We start from the raw sequence: 18,761 nt of genomic DNA on the forward strand, positions 1-18,761 counted from the left end.
ATCCCAATTGGGAACATATATTTTAGCATACATGTAGATTAGTATAGTGAGAGCATAAATTTTGTTATCACTTGAGTGTAGGGATCAATTGAACACTTAGTGAGAGTGTAGGGATCATTTGAACACTTAGCAAAAGCATGCATTTTGAACTCATAGTCATCATACATGTAGATAGGGGACGACAGATCCACTGAGGAGTAGAGAGATGACATCCAGCATTTGTATGAAGTTTTATAAGGTCTCTATCCATTATCCACACCAGACATTTTGGTATGCCACATAAGATATGTTGGTTGATGTGGATATAGGTTAAGGGCAAAGAATAAATTAGAAGGAGAGGGGGAGGGCATTTTAGTCAATGACTAACTAGAGCTTAAGAGGGAGAACACTATAGCAGAAAAAGGGGGTTCGGGGATTTGTTTCGTCGCAGCCAACAGGAGCCGAGGTGGGGGGTCATCTTCTTTTTCCTCTCACGCTCCTCGCTGGCGCCGACGCCAGTCGCAGGCTATTCCCCTCCTCTTCTTCCTCCGGCTGCTGCCGTGAAGACCTTGTGGAAGAGGCCACCTCCGACCGCCTCCTCCCCTTCCCGCGCCAACAACGCCGGAAGACACCTCCAGCCACCACCCTCTTCTCTTCTCTCTCTCGGTCTCTCTCTCAGATTTTTCCTGTTGCTGGACAATGTCGTCACCGTAGGGATCTCATGCGCGCCACTTCCCCTACTGCCAGCATCCCCTCCGGTCTTCTCGGCACGGACGCCACCGACCAGCCACACCACCCGTCGCAAACCAGTCGTGGCTCTCCTCTCCCTCTTCCCTCTCCCTCTCGCAAGCCCGCTGCCCTCCTCTTCCTCCCTTCCTCACTGTCGCCGGAGCCTCGTAGCGGCAGCACCCACGCTGCCCATTATTTGTTCGACGAAATGGGTGAGAGGAACGTTCCTCACCCGCTTTGAGTTAGACACGGGGATGGAGAAGGATGTAGGCTGCCCGATAGCTGTTCGACGGAACACCTGATAGCATAAACTGGCTCCCACCTGTTGATGTTTAGAGAAGACTCCATGCTTTGCTTTGATACAATCGAAATGCAGACCTCATAAGAGTCGTCACTCGGTCCACGACCTCCGGCGAGCAGTTCTCAGCCATCGGCGACGCTGCCGACACCTCAGATTAGTCGGTCCGGTTCTTCGGTGCTCGATCCGTAGAGTCGTATGCCTCCGATGTCGATTGGGCCCCCAAGCCCTCGCTATCATTATGTTCAAACCGGACTTGTGTGATATTTTATGTTCCGGCCTTCGTGCCATCATTGTATTCCGGTCTGCTTACCGATGTCCTATCTCGGCATGTGTGCCGATATCTTATCCCGGCCTTTGTACCAATATTTTGTCTTGGCATACGTGCCGATGTTTTATCTCAGCCTAGGTGTCGCTATTATCTCCCGACCCGCAGCTCATCTTCCGGCTTTGTACCGCGTTCGACTCCACGTCGTCAGATCCAACTCCTCGTCTGACACATTCATCTACCCTTTCGGGTCGTGACAACTTGAGTAGAGTCCCATCCGAGGGCGCCGCCTGGACCAGGGTACGTTATCGTACTCACTCTCCATTTATTTTATTATTTCAGTATTAGTTTGTTACTTATATATTCGTTGGATCTGCCTCGAGCCTCGGGGTACCAAGGACCGAGAGGACCCGGTCACTGGTTGCAGGTAGCGTTAACCAAAGGACTTCTGAAGACTTGGTCAACACGGAAGCCATCTCAGCACACCCCCCCTCGGGACATCGCGACTTGGTCAACATTCTCGCCACCTCACCCGACGGTCCATCTAACTTAGATTCCGGACAGGATCATTGGTCAGACACATTCTCTCTGTTACAAAATATACATAACTAGGGCACTACTCTAACTGACACCTCGTCAAACTAAAATATGGCCTCAGTCAGAAAAAAAACTTGTACTAGTACTTGATTCGAAGTTGGTAGCGGCAAGAGACGACATGTGGAGAGGCCTAGGATATGGCATCACACTATACAACCACGGTGGACGGATGCCTCCCCATTAGATATACTCACATGCAGATGCTTCGAATATAGAAACACCTCTTCAGAGCCAGTTAGAGTGGGCATGCAAATGGACTACTAGAGCAAGACACGAATGGGATGCAGGACACCTTGAGGAGCATCAAGACAACATGGATGGAGATTTACTAGAGACTACCACATATAAGGAGAGTGTCATGTGAGTGAGGAGGAGAGCTGAGAGTGGAGGATACATCAAAGGGAGATATGATGTGGAGGGTGAGGATTGTATATGGGAGAGACAAGTTGAAGTGGTAGTGATGTACAGGTGAATAAATCCACCTTGGAATAATTTATCTAGTCCGCATCAAATGGCTCATGGTAAAGACATTGTAAATATGTTTATGGCTGAGAATTTGTCAAAAAGCCCAAGAGGATGAATAGACCCATGAGAAAGGTTTATCTAATCCACAGCAAATGACTCATGATAGAGACACTCCAAATCGTTTATGGCTGGGGCTTTGCCAAAAAGCCTAAGAGGGTGAATAGACCTACCAAAAAAGTCTATCTAATTTGCAGCAAATGACACACAGTAAAGACATATCAAATCTATTAATAGTTGGTCACTTGCTAAAAGTAACTCTGAGAGACTTGGAGACAAGGCATTGAATGATCCTAGGCTCACGGACACAAGAGGAGGTTTGACAAAGATGATGCTGAGCTATAGACAGCTCACAAACATTGGGTGGAGATGGACATCGATGATGTTGAGTTATACGCGATATAGACATAGACGGGCTACATGACTATTTGTGTCACATGATGATGGGTGGTGCTAATCGATATCTCATATTCAATGTCTCATATGGAGGGTGAGCAGACAACCGGTACGTGATACACAAAGAGAGATAGCACCCTAGTGCGTACATGTACTCTACCACAGTTTCCCTTCCAAATCTGATAGTTCATCATACATGACATAAGAAGTTCTATGGCCATTTTTTATATGATTGTTTATATTTTGATAATATATATTTATCTTTTCATTAAAAGAAATATAACAGGTAGAAGCTTCCCCTGGGCTACGTTGTAGTGGAAGGGCGTCAAATTGTCACGCAGGTACCAACAATTCGATGCCTAGCTACGGTACATTTGTAGGGATTTTTTCTTCAAATGGAATGCGCAATCACAAGATGTTGGGTTTCTAGGCCGCTCGCCAATAGCACTTCCTAATTTACCCTAGCAACAGATGAAAAAATTTCGTGGGGCCAACTCGGTCGCTCCAGGTTCAGTTTTACTTGGTTCATCAATTATTTTATAATAGGTTTCTCCATAGGGTGTCTAATTAGCTAGAGGGTGACAATTTTACTACAATGGGATAAGGGGTCAATTCCCAACAAGTGCATGTCCTCAGGAAAAAAACCTCTCCTAATCCTCTAGCCACTTGGCAGTCGGCTATAAGTTAACCATGTGATTTATTTCCCTGCACAAAATATGGGGGCAAGCTGTAAGGGGCATTTGAGTGAGTATAATCACCTTTTACTACAATATAATAGGCAAAAGTTGTTTCCATGAAGGAAATAAATTGGTTAGAGGATGACAAACTTATTATAATAAGATAGAGATCAATCACTACAAGAAAATAGGGCTTCAAAAATAAATTTTTATGATGGGAATAAAATCTATTTTGAATTTATATAAATCAGAGACACATTTTCTATGGAATTATTAATCCATTTTTACTTTTATTTTGAATGAAAATTTAAGATGGAATTTAAAACAAATTTGATATAAATTTACATACAAATTTTTATAAAAAAATATGGATTTTAAATAGAATTTGATATGGTATGATTTTTGTCAAAATAAATCGATTTAAATTTTATTAAAAAGTTAAGATGAAATTAAAATTTATTTCATAAATTATGTTTTAACTATGAATTTAAAACAAATTTGATATAAATTTACATACAAATTTTTATAAAAAAATATGGATTTTAAATAGAATTTGATATGGTATGATTTTTGTCAAAATAAATCGATTTAAATTTTATTAAAAAGTTAAGATGAAATTAAAATTTATTTCATAAATTATGTCTTAACTATGAAAATAAAACAAATTTGATATAAATTTACATACAAATTTTTATAAAAAAATATGGATTTTAAATAGAATTTGATATGGTATGATTTTTGTCAAAATAAATCTATTTAAATTTTATTAAAAAGTTAAGATGAAATTAAAATTTATTTCATAAATTATGTCTTAACTATGAAAATATTAATCTGTTTCACTTTTTAAAAAAAATTGAGACGGAAATTAAAAAGAATTTGAAACGAAATTATAAATAAGTTTTTAAAAATAAAAATAAAAACAAAAACATATTACAAACAAATTTTGAGATGATATGATTTCCGACAAAAATTTGTTTAAAATTTAGTAAAAATTTAAGATGGAATTAAAATCTTTTGTAGATTTAGATAAATCTGTTACTAAGAAATACTAATCTACTCCACTCTAATAAAATATAATGTACACAAAATAGTTGAGGAAAAAATTAAAATAAATTTGAGATGAAATTATAAATATTTTTTTTAAAAATAAAAATAAATAGTTGAAATCGTATAATTTTTGTTAAACAATCTATTTAAATTTTAATAAAAATTTAAGAGAGAAATAAATTCATTTAAAATTTATGTAATTAAGAGATGATTTATATGATATTTTCATGGGATATTTTTTAATACAATGTGATTATTGTTATTTATTAAAAATATAAATTTAAAAATGCATATATTAGATTATTTATAATGATATTTTTTTTATAAATGTTGTCCACCGTAAACTAATTTTTTTTCTGAAATTTATTTACACTAATTTCTTTTCCCCAATCATGTTCCGTCGAATCTCCTCAATTCCTCTTCGCATGGGCAAGTATTCTTTTCCATGGGGACAACAGTCCAGCGGAGCTCCCGGACGGCATGGAGTTCCTCTTTTGCTCCTGGAGCGCGGAGCCTCCGCGCTCGAGATCTCCAAGGCCCTCTCGTCAATGCCCCTTCGCCGCAGATATAGGGGACCATCCCAAGAGAAAACTGAAGAGTTCTCGCCTGCGATCTCTAGGAACCCTTCTCCTTTGCCTCCTCCGCCACCTTGCAGATGGTTTTGAAGCAAATAATGTCACAATTGGTGGGTTTTTAGTGCCCTAAAATCTTATCTTTTCTATTGATGCAAACTATCCAAAAATGAGATTTTAGGTTTTGTTTTTGTTTTTGAAATTTGGCAGTATGAAGGTTGACGGGAACAAAATAGTCTATGAGATCAGTTCTTCCATCTAACGAGTGATTTAAAAGTATTACTGCTTTGGAACGAAACTAAACGATTTGTTGCCACCTCCTCTTCGAACTATCATGTTCTTCTATGGGAACAATTTGCCCATTACATGGATCAGATTTCTTAATTCCCTGCTCTTGGGCAATGGCAGGAAGTGTCTCCTCTGGCTCTGGCATCTTGCAGTTTGTTATGGGTTGCGCTTCTCATACTCTTTAAGGTAAATCCCCTAGTTCCTTCATGTTGATACATTTCATGTATTGAAGTTGGGTAAATGCAATTTATTGGTATCAAGTGTTTGTAGCTTGCCTTCATTAACAAAAGTTCCCATATCTTATTTTTACGAAGTGACAATTATGCCAGTCTTTCATTATGTAACAAGTGATCACAAATAACTTAGTAGTAGGAAGTTTCATCAAATATTCCATAAAATAATTTGTTTTATATAATACTCTTCTAGTGTGCCAGAATGCTTTTGACTTGGAATTTGAAATTATGTAATAAGTATCAAAAAGCTTATCAAACTGTAGAAGTATGAAGTGAGGATTGAGATATTTGAGAAAGAAATATGAGATGAGAGTACAAAAGTTTGAGAAACAGAGATAAACTTTTGGTAAATACTTTGTCAAATTTTTTTCCTTTCGCTAGGATTGTAACAGAGTAAAGTATAATTGATTATTGAAATTTTGAGTCACAAATTCGGATATGATGATGATTCTGTTTTGATCGAGGAGGGCTAGAGCTACTATGTCAATATGGTTAAAGAATTTAGATATGGGTGCATGGTCCACCTTTTTGCCAAAGCATGGAGGTTAGAGGAGGCAAACAAGATCATTGAGAATGTAAAACTAGACCCTCCAACATTGTCATATGGACTTGCTTCTTGGCTACTTGTTGGAAACACAATAATTTTGAGCTTACTATGAAATTGGAGGTGTTGTGCACGCATGACAATTCCTAATGAGGATGGCGGAGTGTATACACTTATATTAGATTTATATGCTCGGGGGAGAGGGCAGGTATAATAAATTTCTTATATTAAAGTGTATGATCTATATAAATTTCTTTCCTCATCACACCATTATACTTAGTATACATAATTACCTTCTACATGGGGTATGATTAATTTGGTTTGTATATTTTTCTATGAGTACACATCATTATAAAGTTTATATGGTGTAAAATATTCTTGAAGTAGGTGAACATCTCTATTTTGTTTAAAGATTATTTATTTTCATCTTTTTAAATATGTCTTTCCCCATGAAATTCATTTTTATATTTATTTCTTTGTTAATAAAACCTTTATGGCATATATTATGTCTTTGTTAAATATATTAATTAAATATTTTTAACCTTGATGCAAGATGTCAAGTTAAGGGATGGATATTGATTACGATAGAGGAAGATTAAGGGGGAGATAATGGAGGAGATGACAATCTCTTAGGATATAGGAGGATTTAGCCTTTGTGAGCGTAAAGATTAGATTACCATGTGGTTTAAAATTTATGTTAATATTTATTTGTATTAATATTAATTGTATACTTTTTTTTATTGAGAAATGAGTTGTTTTTAATATTTTTTTAATCTATTTAAAATGCCTTATTATCTCTGGTAAAGTAATATGTAGATGAGAAAATGTATTATAATATAAATTTATTGATAAATTTATAAATAAAATTATATACAGATTTATAAATAAAATTATAAATGGATTTATAAATAAATTAAAATTATATTTAGTACGAATTTAAGACAAAATTAGAGACGGAATTTGTATTTGAAATGAATTTTATTTGGTCAATTAAAAATAAATTTATAAATGACTTTTTAATTGTTTTTGAGATTAGAGACGGAATATTTTCGTCTTAAAATTAGTCACGGGGCTTTTAATAATGAATTATAGAAATGGAATATTCCGTCTTAAACTTTCTTTAGAGACAGAAAAATGACTTTCAAAATTAGATTTTTTTCGTCTTTGAAGCCCTATTTTCTAGTATTAAATTCCCAACGAGCGCATGCCCTCGAAGAAAAACTCCTCTTACCTCCTAGTCATTTGACGATCGACTATAAGCTGACCCATGATTTAACGCCCTTCACAAAACCTAGGACAGACTATGAGGGACGTATAGAGTGAGTGTAATCACCTTTTTGCTACAATATAATAGGTAAAAGTTGCCCATATGAGTTAGCACAATTGGTTCATGCAAGGGAGTTGCTACCAATATGTCTGGGTCGATTCCCAGCAGGTGTGGAATGCCCTGTTGGTTGTCTCAACCCTTCTGTGAAGCCCCTCGTGATTTACCTTCCTTTTAGATAGTGGGAGTCACCCTAGAAGGGCAACCGAGATGACAATTTCACTTTTTACTGTCTATAATACGTAGAAGCTAACTTATAACTACTATAACGTGTTTATAATTTAGAATTTACAATTTAATTTGATTAATGTGAAATAGATAATTTTTCATATTATAGAGTAGATATTACATGTTTAACATCTACCGCTAGTTGTTACACAGTTATAGTTGAATCCTAAATTATAAAATTTTGAATCGTGAATTATAAATTTTTTAATCCTAAATTTTAAACTCTGAAAAATATTATATCAAAATACTTTTTACCAGATTATCAAAATTATTTAAACTTTATCAAAATCACTTTAAATTAATTAAAATTAACTAACAACAGTTGTAGAAACTACTAAGTAGCTATTACAAAATATTACACATTATAGAAGTTATAAAATAGCTTCTATACGTTATGGCAGCTAGTTACTACTAAAATAACGTTGAAAATTTAAAAAAAAAATAACATTGTAACTATTACTCGATAATTTCTACAGATTATAAGAGCTATCGATAAACATTGAAATAAGGACGGAGTATTATGAAAATAAAATATTTGATAGGGTATCATTTTGATTTTTTTTTTTTTAATAAAAGATACTCATTTGATGTTTTTTTTTTAAAATTTAGAGTGGCATTTTATTTTTGCCCAATTTAAATTATTCATCTTTTTATTTATTTTTTTATTTCAAGTAAATAAAGAAAAACCATTTTCATGTAATTGTTGAAAACAAATGCTATATCATCAATATAATCTTCTACCCCAGCATATATAATTTTCATCAGTTCAGATAAACATGGCTCAACTGAATAAATAAACTTTTGACTTGAGCAATACAAAACCAAAACTATGAATTAGAAAATTCTAAAAGTATAAGAAAAAAAATAACAATCAAATTTTTTTTTTTTACTTCACTGCCTTTGTGATTACACCACTGTGCTACGAATACCGGAAAAGCATATACATGTCGATCGTCTCGTATGATGACTCCCTTCGTTCGTCGGTTCGTCGGATAAGTTGAATGAAAAAATGGAATGGGATCATGTACAGCGACGAGTATAATTGGACAGTAGAATTAAACAAGTTTTACTGCTCATTTCTTGTTTAGCAGCACCAAGCAGAGGAAGGCAATGCAGCGGAAGAGGAAACCATAGAGAAAGAGGACGGTTAAGCAACGTCCGAAATGATTGATGTCGTAGTGAAAATTCTGAAGCACGCCGCACCGTGTTATGAGCCACACACCAGAATACCTGCAGCAAACAGATAGCAATAGCAAATTGAAACCAATTGTAGTGGAATCATTCTAATTTCTTCTGCATTTTACATGCATCTATCTGATTGTTTTCAAGTGCGTGAATCAGGTTTTGATTCACTCGGATAGTTATTCTATTTTTTTTTATTATTTTTTATGAACTCTCAGATATATATGATAAAACTTTTTTATTATCAATTGTTATAGAATTCTTTTTTTTTTTTTTGATTGGACTCATTCTTTGAATATGTATATATTCTCTTATTTAATTATTAGAGCTACACACTATGTGTTGATTATTTTTTACATGTTGTTTCCTAGTTATCCTTAATATTTAATCCTGAGACCATTCCAAGAATAACTATTCCCACTCCATCTCATTCCCAAAAAGAATAAGTATACATCAATGAGTCAAGGGAAAAAAAAGTAAGATGGATGAAATATTTTGAATATATAATTATGAACTAGTATTCTCAAAAAAAAAATGTTAAATTATTCAAATAGATAAATATTAGCCTTAATTGATAAAAAAAATGAGAAAAAGGAAATTGCGATGATTTGGACGGTTGATAAACAACCAAATAAATTCTATAGTTATATGACTCAAGAAGAATGGATGATGTGATGAGTAAAACAGGGGATTTTAAAAAAAATCTAGTTAAATAATGGATAAAAATTAAAAGGGATTCCCTAATTAAAAGAAACATAAAATGGGCATCCAATTTCTTTTAAAAAAAATCAAAAGTATGCCCCATTAAATATTTTTTTTCTCCAAAATATCTTTTATTTTGGCATTGTTGTAATAGTTACCGGTAATTACTATAATGTATAGAAGTCATTGAGTAACTGTTATAATATATAGAAGCTATTAAGTAGTTGTTACAATGTTGTTATTCATTTCCATTGCTCTTATAGCCGTTACAATTAATTGAGAGTAATAGCTAAATATAGGTATAATTTGTAATATCTAATATAATAATATTGTAGTATAGTAATAGCTATTCACTAACTTCTACAATTATTTTAAAATGATTTTAATTAATTTAAAATAATTTTTAAAAAATTAAATAATTTTGATTAAATTGATAAAGATTATTTTTGATATAAAAGTGTTCAAAGTTTATAATTGAGAGTTCAAAGTTTTAGAATTTAGTTATAATGTGTAATAGTTATTTAATAGCTGTTATAATGTGAAAAATTATCTATTTCATACTTAATCAAATTAAATTGAAAATTCATTCTAAATATATTATAGTAACTATTGAGTAATTTTTACTTATTATAGCAATTACTAAGTACCTTCTATCAAGTAATAGTAAATACTTTTGAGATAAAATTATTGATGACATATCCTTTCAACTTTTGTTAAAAATAAATGAACATCTTCTTAATGATGAGCAAACATACCTTTTAGCGTTAACGATGAGAAATGCCTCCAACGCCCACTTTGGGTAGCAAATATTAGCTAATATTTGCGAGCCTCGCCGCTGAGTTGCCATCAAAGTCAACACGACAGGAAGAAGAGCAGACCACTGCGGAATTGATATTGACTTGTGTTAGAGATTCAACTCGTCGAAAGAACAAAAAAAAGTAGTCAAAGGAATGAGAAGCATTGTATGTGTACGCACCAATTGGGCAGAACCAGGTTGGAAACAGATAGCAAAAGTGTAACCAATACCAGTTACACAGTAAACAAGGGCGAGCAAAATAATATAGTTGTCCGCAAATGTCGATCTAGGGGCGCTGAAGAAATAGAACATGGAGAGATAAACTACCGGCTTCACTACCGTGTTGAAATGGTCGACCGTATCTCTTGCAAGAAAATAAGCAAGTGAACTAATTCCAGATCTTCTCTCTCTCAGATACTGCAGCTTTTCTAGTGAAAATGATCTCAAAGCACCGATCTGACCTAACAGAGCTGCAGCGTCGTAAACAAATTAAAGGTTAGAAGAGAAAGTTAGTTTTTACAAACAATTGAGTATGCGTAACGAAAGGTGAGCCATCTCCAACTTACAAACAGCTATAATTGTGTAGGTGTAACCAGCAGCTCCTAGATTCGAGTCGTTTGATGATTTAGCAAGTATCCCTAAACAAACTCCTGCAAGACCTAGGATCAAATAGTCAACAGCTTGTGCTGTAGCTTCACGCAGTCGCTGCTTGGACACCCTGCAAACCAAAAAAGGTACTCCTCCATTACAAAAACCTTTTTCGACAGCAACTCGATCGTGTTCTAGATTTTACCTTCCAAGATAGTACTTGTACTGGTAAAGTTTACTGGGAGTTCTTCGGTCTGCTAAATCTTTGAATTTCGGAAAGATGTTCTCCAAGTGCTCTTTCTTTTCCTCCAGCGCGCCTTTTACATTTCCCCAAACATCATCGGTGACGACAGACTCCTCGACTGAGCCATCCTCGGAAGAGTTTGTTCTAAACGGTGCGACACTGTTTAGTTCATTTTGCATATCAGGGGGCACAGTGTAGCCGTTGTGCAACATCCATAAAACCGGCAGCTGACTGGATTTAAGGCCCCAACTCGTGTTCAGCTTCACCATACCCTCCAGAATGTCAATGAAGTAGTCAGGAGGATTAACACGATCAGGCACTTTAATTTCTAGGCCTGCAAAGTAATCTTCGACTTTCTTCACTGGCCCTTGATATGCAACTAAACCTCCTTTTGCCAAAAGTATTAAATCGTCGAACATGTTGAACAGAGTATAGCTGAAGCATCAAAAGCAACAATTAGCCTCATGGAGAGTAGTTACATCGCAGAATGAATAGAATCATGCACTTTGGCAAAGAAAAATTTGGGCACCGACCTGGGCTGGTGAACGACCATGCTGATGTTTACCCCTTCGAGTGCCTCGCGCCGAAGTGCTCTCATTAGCAGCAGAGACGAAGAACTGTCCAGGCCTGATGTTGGTTCATCCAGTAACAAAAGAGAAGGCTCCATAACCATTTCCAGCCCAACATTTACACGCTTCCTCTGTCCGCCAGAGATTCCACGCTTCTCTACTGTTCCAACCAAGGAGTTTCGTATGGATTGCAACCCCAGAGACTCTATGTTTCTCTCGACAATTAGAACTCTGTCGGCTTTTGACATTTTCGCAGAAAGTCTACAAGAAGAAGAAAAATAATGTTACACATATTCTAGTTTGAAACTTAAAAATTGGCTTTTTGTGCATTGCATGTATATATCTCTTACCTACAGTTAGCACTGAACCAGAGATTTTCCTCTACTGTCAAGTTTCCATGAACAATATCATCTTGTGGCACGAAACCGATGATCTTTTTGTACGATTGGATAGGTTGAACCTTTCCATTTACCAGAACTAATCCAGTTGTTTGACACCCGGATAATTTTCCTGCCAGAGCATTAAGGAAGGTAGTTTTCCCCGCACCAGATGGACCCATGATTGCAGTCACATGGCCAGGAGTAAGTTTCCCAGTCACACTCCTCAGAAGTTGCTTCTTGTTTGTTTTAAGAACTATGGTTAGATCCTTGAAAGCGATCTCTATGACTGGCCTCGTTCTGGCCTGAGTTTTCGTGGCCATAGAGATTACTCCTGAGAAGGTTAAGTTCTTTCTTTCCTGATGCTGAACTTTCTCCTTTTCGATTTCGCCGTAGGCATACTTGAAAATTTGGGTTCGAGTATGCTTATGGATTCCTTTGGTTGAGTTCTTTTTGGGGTTCTTTTCCGAAGGATGACCTCCAGCATTGTCAGAGTAGTTTAATTCAGATGGCTGTGCCACATGACAAGGAACACCAATTTCTTCAATCTCTGATGTTGATGCAGGACCAACTGGAAGTTTATTGGATCTTTTCCTTGAAATTGTGCGAGATATCTGACGTTGAATATCAACTGCAATATTTTTTGCGGCTTTCCACCTTTCACGAGCTTGTGCAGCTTCTCTAGCTACCTTTGCGGCAGTTTCCCTGGATTTAGCTCGTCTTCTTTCACGGTGAGAGAGAATTCTATCAGAGAAGTTGTATATTATCAACAACCATAAAACCAATGCAGCCTACAGATGTAATTAGGAAGATGTCATTCACAGATAGCTCGTGGAAAAAGAAAAAAAAAATGGAAATTCTACAGTAGACATGTAGAATTTGACTGAAGGAAAGGAATGCTAAAATAAAATAGCGCGACAAATAAATGGTAACAAACCTGTTAAACTTTCATATTCTAAAAGGAATCACTGAGCATAATGATCAAGGACCATAAATATGTTCAATTTTTGGTTATGCTATGGGTTTCAGTATAACTCTAGAAAAGTGTAGCATCATTGTTTGAAAATTAAGTGTGCTCTTAAATAAATATGAAAATTAGGTGCCTTGTTTGAATATTTCTTAAAGTCAAGTGCCTGAATTGGTAATATATAAAAGATGGATTGAGCCATCTGTTAGACCCAATAGGCCTAGTTATGGCCCAAGTGCCAAATTACTTTTTAATGTTTTTTTTATATAATTTCCACGATGAAAGCTAGAGAATTTTTCACTAGTGAAGTGTTAGAGAGCTCAAGACAATTTAGAGGCATGTTTGGAGCTATGGGAGACCAAGAGGCTTACAGAGAAAAGAGTTTTTGTTGTCTAAAAATGTAAAAGGGGAGCTTTTTAATTTATTTCCATTGATGTTAATAGCCTAAAAAGAATTGAGAGGTCTCTGGTCTTTGAGTGTTGGTGTTGTTCTGCAAAGATTATACTCTTGGTTTTGGTTATTCTATAATCTATTGGTACAATTGATCTCAGATCAATATTGACCAGGTTGGCTAAATTTAGGATGACTCAAGTTTGAATTTTAATATTTGATTAATATATAAAAGAGAAGTCAAGTAAGTCAAAGTTGACCGGATACTTGACAATATCAGAAGTTCAATTGGAAGTTAGCATGAAAAAAGTCCAAGTAAGTCATGAAGGACCAGACACTTAGCACATATGAGAAGTCTAAGTGGGTCATAGAAGACTAAACACTTAGCACAAGAGGAAAGTTCAAGTGAATCAAAAGTTGATTAGACACTTGGTGATCGAAAAGTTCAATAAAAAATTGGTAAGAAGAAAGTCCAAGTGGATCAAAGATTGACCAAATACTTGGTGATTGAAAAGTCCAATTGAAAGTTGATAAGTGAAAAGTCTAAATGGGTTAAAAGGTTGATCGGACACTTAATGAGAAGTCCAATAAAAAGTTGGCAAGAGGAAAGTCAAGTGGACAAAGCGTTGGGAGGGTGGCGGCCACCACCCCCCTCAAAATTTTTTATACAGAGGGGTTTAGTACCTAGTTAATAATACTACCCCTAAATTTTTTTAGAAGAGGGCCAATTAATTAGGAGCTTATTTCGAGAACACATAGTTATCCAGAATCGATTGGTGCAATCAATTAACAGCAATCAATCGATTGCTTGACAGTAATCCATGAACGAATGGATTCAGAATCAATTAGTATCCAACAATCGATTGGTATGACTCACTAATTGATTGATTGAGTAGAAAAAAAAAGTTAGGTTTGAACCGTCAAATTTGACATGACAATTAATTGGGAAGTGTTTTTCAGCCCGAAAGCAATCCTAGAAAATGGGGGGGGGGGGGGGTTCTTGGAGGTTTGAAGCCGCTAATTTTTTGAGCCATTGAAGCAAAGTGCTATTGCATTTCAAGACAAACAAGAGACATTTCTAAGCAACAAAAGATCAAACAAAGTAAAATTTTGATTGTAAAATCATTTTCGATTTTATTTATCTTTGCATTCTTATTTCTTGTTGTATTCTTGTGCTCAAACTTGTAAGAAATTTCTCCCTCTTCAGAAGGTTCCCAAGAAGGAAAAAGTTTTTAGTGGAAATGGTAACCTAGGAGTGGACCATTGGATTAGTCGCTTCAGAGAGGTGAATACTAAGTAAAATGCAAGTACTGTATATGTAGAGTTGAATTTGAATTAAGATTTTTGTTGTGCATTCAAACGACGAGTACAAGATCAAAACGAAGCAATTGGAGTTATTCACCCTCCAATTCACATGGGTCCTAACATAACCTAGCACCAATTTAGATATATAAATAAGTGTTTTGAGATGGTGAATTCTAACAACTAGTGCTAGAGTATTCTTCAACATCATCTAGTAGCATCAAAGACCCTTATGATCCCAATAAGTATTAGAGTGAGGTCGAATATTGAAGTTCTACATTTAGAGATTTGATGGGAAGCTCAAATAGAATAATGCAAAAGGATTAGAATTAAATGTAAAAAAAAGCATCAATAAAACAAAATTACTTCCTTTGCTTGAACAAAATAGATTACTCACCATTACTAAAGCACCAAAAATAGTAATATTTTGTTTTTCAGAATTTGCATCGCACGAGCTAGATAAGAAGCAACCTGCAAACAATTTGTAGAAGATTAACATAAAATAACAATCCTATCTACAATCTATATGTATATATCTATAAACTGTCTTCTACATGTATTGAGTTATAAGCTTTTGGGCTTCTTTTATGCTTATAAACTTTTGGGCTTCTTTATGAATAAGTGTTCATATATGTGTATTCACATGTTAATTAGGACGAAGTCTCTTTGTTTTCTATCTAAATTGTTCAAGTGTTAGTTATTAAAAATCATATGTTATAATTTAGCAATAACATTTATATGATATTTTTATTGATCCAATGAATAAATAATTGAATCTAATAATTAAGTAATAGTAATTATTAATATACTATCAAAATAATTGGTTATAATAAGTTTTTTTTCTTCTTTAAACAGAGACAGCATCCTCTAATCCATAATATAATCCATAGTCCTTCCTTCCTAGTCCATTCCATAATTTATACATCAGATCGTGGTCAGAATTTAATTAAAATTGGCTACGATCTTCCTTGGGTTCACCTTCCCACGTAAGTTGTAATTTTAGATCGAGCCAGGCAATTAGAGGTTGTCGGTGGTGGACGGACTATATGATGCCGAGCAGGAGTGGCCCGCTGACTGCCAGTATCCTCCGGCCTCCTGACTCACCCAAAACTATAGCCTAAGTTAGAAGGTAAATCTAAGGGAGATCGTAGCCAATTTTAATCAATTAATTCTAACCACAATCTGCCATATAAAATATAATTAATTAATTTATGTAATTATATATATATATATATATATATATATATATATATATATATATATATATATATATATATATATATAATTTAGACAAACATCATCCTAATAGCTAGCAGAAAACTATTTGTAAGAAATTAAATAAGTGAAGCTTGTAAATGTTCATGAGCAACAAACTAAAGGAATGTGGGGCTTACTTGTCTCGTAAGTCGAACCCATCCGACAATAATGCCTGGAAAATATATACAAATACAAAGTAATTCCATTAGATAACAAACACCACAATTCCATTATATATATATATATATAATGGAAACACACATAACACTAGATTGGGCATAAAGGATAGGAACTATACCCCTTACTACAATTTTTTTTCGAGATGGTGCTCGGACAGAAGTCTCCTGCCGGGCAGAATAGATCACGGCTATGATCGACATCGACCCAGATATTTGCACCACCACAAGAATTGTTCTCAGGGGATAACTGGTAATTGTATCTGTACACAAGTAAGCAAGGTAATCGGTTTAATTTCTATATATATATCATGTTAACATGAAGAACAGTTATTATAGGAAATTAAATTAAGCATGACGAACTTACGGATCACAACGACCAGTAGTTACATTATGTGTGGCAAGCGGGCAGTATGCACCCAAGGGACAAGCTTCATCATCAAAGAGATCAAATTAAACAAGGTCAGAAATAGATATTGTTGGATTGCTACATTGTTCAGCACCTGTTAGCTATAGAGGATAGATAGATAGATAGATAGATAGATAGATATACTCACGTATCATGCAAGTAATACCATAAGGGCAATAAAAGCCGGCGCAGCATGGTTTGCTGTTGAGATTTCTCGAAGGTAGTCGCTCAGAATCTCGAAGATCAACGTTCTCATTGTCAGGGACGCTGCTCGCCCATCCTGGCTCACATCCAGAAACCCATGAACTGGAGTTACAATTTTTGTTGGGTTTCATGTAGTTGGTACTTCCTCCGCTCTCCACGAAACTGTCGAAGTAGAGCCTAACCTCAGCTGCTGTACATAAGCGTCCAGTTACATCTGGTTATCCAAGAATAAGTGAAGTTAATTAGGAACAACTCACTGCTCATCATCCTGCATGCTCAAATGGAAGTTAAAATATCTTAATCGACTCTCATATACTTCGGCTCGACTCGAAGGAAAACAAGTTAGCAGGACATGTCTATGTGGTCCTACTTCAATTTGCCATATTGTTATATGTCAAAAGACATTTGTCGATCTTTCGAACTAGATCTCCACAAGAGTCGACCTCTTGGGTTTGGCCGGCTGGAAATTAATATTCCTGATAACTACGAAAGTGATTAGGTGATTCTTATTTTCTCAGAGATCTGATTGATAACTAGGAAAGCGATTTGGTGGTCTCTATGTTCTCGAAGATCTAATCGAGATATTTACAGATTGGGTACTATTACGGACAACGGAAGCAAGGTCTTATTTTCTCAAAGATCTAGCTGAGATCTCTGCCTAGCTACGTACTGGGTATAACGATATAAACAATCTCCATGTATTTCTTCTCCCCGCGCTAGCTGTACGTTTGGACTTCCACATCAACACATCACTTGATCAGCGTCCAACAGATCGCATCAAAAGTATGAAATAAATAAATAGCAACACATGGAATCCTTTCCAAAACAACTCGTAATATAAATGAACAAAAGTTGATATTTCATTGCATCCGTAATATATATATATATATACGTACCAGGAGTCGTGGCCGCGCAGTTCTCCATGAAATCCATATTCCCGCTGTAATTGAACGTCCGATCCCAATCCTTCTGCCTGAAACCCAAATCGACATTCGAGATCGATCGAGAAAAATAAAAAGTCAAAGCAACGAAATTAAAAGCGTGCTAGGAAACCGACGCATCGCCGACGCAGAAGCCGAAGCGGGCTTTGACGATCGGAAACAAGCTCTGTGTGACGTTATCGACGGCGTCATTAAGCTGCCACAGTGACGGAGCCAGCACCTGCGCCGGCGCAAGGCCGACTCCTCCGAAGCTCTGGCAACGGCCCAAGGGGAGGAGGAGTAGGAAAGCAGCGGCAGCGAGGGCGGCGAGGCTGACAGCAGCGGAAACCCGCCAAACGGGCATCCCTAGCTAGCTTGGTCTGCGAATGCGATGACAAGAAAGCGGAGGCGACGAGAACGAGGGAAAGGAGGAGGATAGAGAGGAGAGGATATTTAAAAGAGGAGGAATTAAGGCAGGCTTGGCTTGGCTTTGCTTTGCTTTGTGTTGTGGTGGCGACGACTGTTTCTAACGGGAACGACGCTCCACATGGAAATTTCCGCGCCAAGCCTTGACCTTGTCTAGCTATTCCCTCCAATATAAAACTTCTAACCAACTTTCACATATTATTTATATCTTTATTCATTTTTAAAACAATATAAATGTACACGCAATCTTTATTAATTCATTTAGTTATATATGTTTTTATTAATTCTTACCAAAAATAAATATTAGAATGTACGTTTAACTAATTATAATACGTACAATCTTCATTTGGTCGGTATATTAATTTGCTGGCGGTCAGAACATCGTTTCTGGTCATTGGATGGACCAACTGACGTGGTTACCGACTTGTCAATTCATTATCACAAGTTTTGATGAAGCACAATCTTAAAAACTATATCAACTCGATCAGGAGAGATTCAAATGGATTCTGCTGCATATATTTTTCGACTAAAATAAAATTGTGTTTTTCAC

The 18,761-nt window shown here is 35.8% G+C and overlaps 1 protein-coding gene across 1 annotated transcript; it reads right to left on the reverse strand.

Moving 5' to 3' along the window:
* Positions 1–8,447: 8,447 nt before the first annotated feature.
* On the reverse strand, positions 8,448–18,188 carry LOC121972294 (ABC transporter G family member 28-like). The gene is made up of 14 exons (XM_042523980.1): positions 17,923–18,188; positions 17,762–17,838; positions 16,810–17,079; positions 16,620–16,683; positions 16,375–16,515; positions 16,214–16,248; positions 15,217–15,290; positions 12,134–12,951; positions 11,748–12,044; positions 11,176–11,649; positions 10,949–11,100; positions 10,563–10,852; positions 10,342–10,466; positions 8,448–8,932 (listed from the first exon to the last, which is right to left on the reverse strand). The coding sequence occupies exons 1-14, from the start codon at positions 18,147–18,149 to the stop codon at positions 8,776–8,778; spliced, it is 3,201 nt and encodes a 1,066-aa protein (XP_042379914.1). The 5' UTR covers positions 18,150–18,188; the 3' UTR covers positions 8,448–8,775.
* Between the last annotated feature and the right edge of the window lie 573 nt (positions 18,189–18,761).

This window comes from Zingiber officinale, chromosome 4A, assembly GCF_018446385.1.
Source record: "Zingiber officinale cultivar Zhangliang chromosome 4A, Zo_v1.1, whole genome shotgun sequence".
Classification (NCBI taxonomy): Eukaryota; Viridiplantae; Streptophyta; class Magnoliopsida; order Zingiberales; family Zingiberaceae; genus Zingiber; species Zingiber officinale.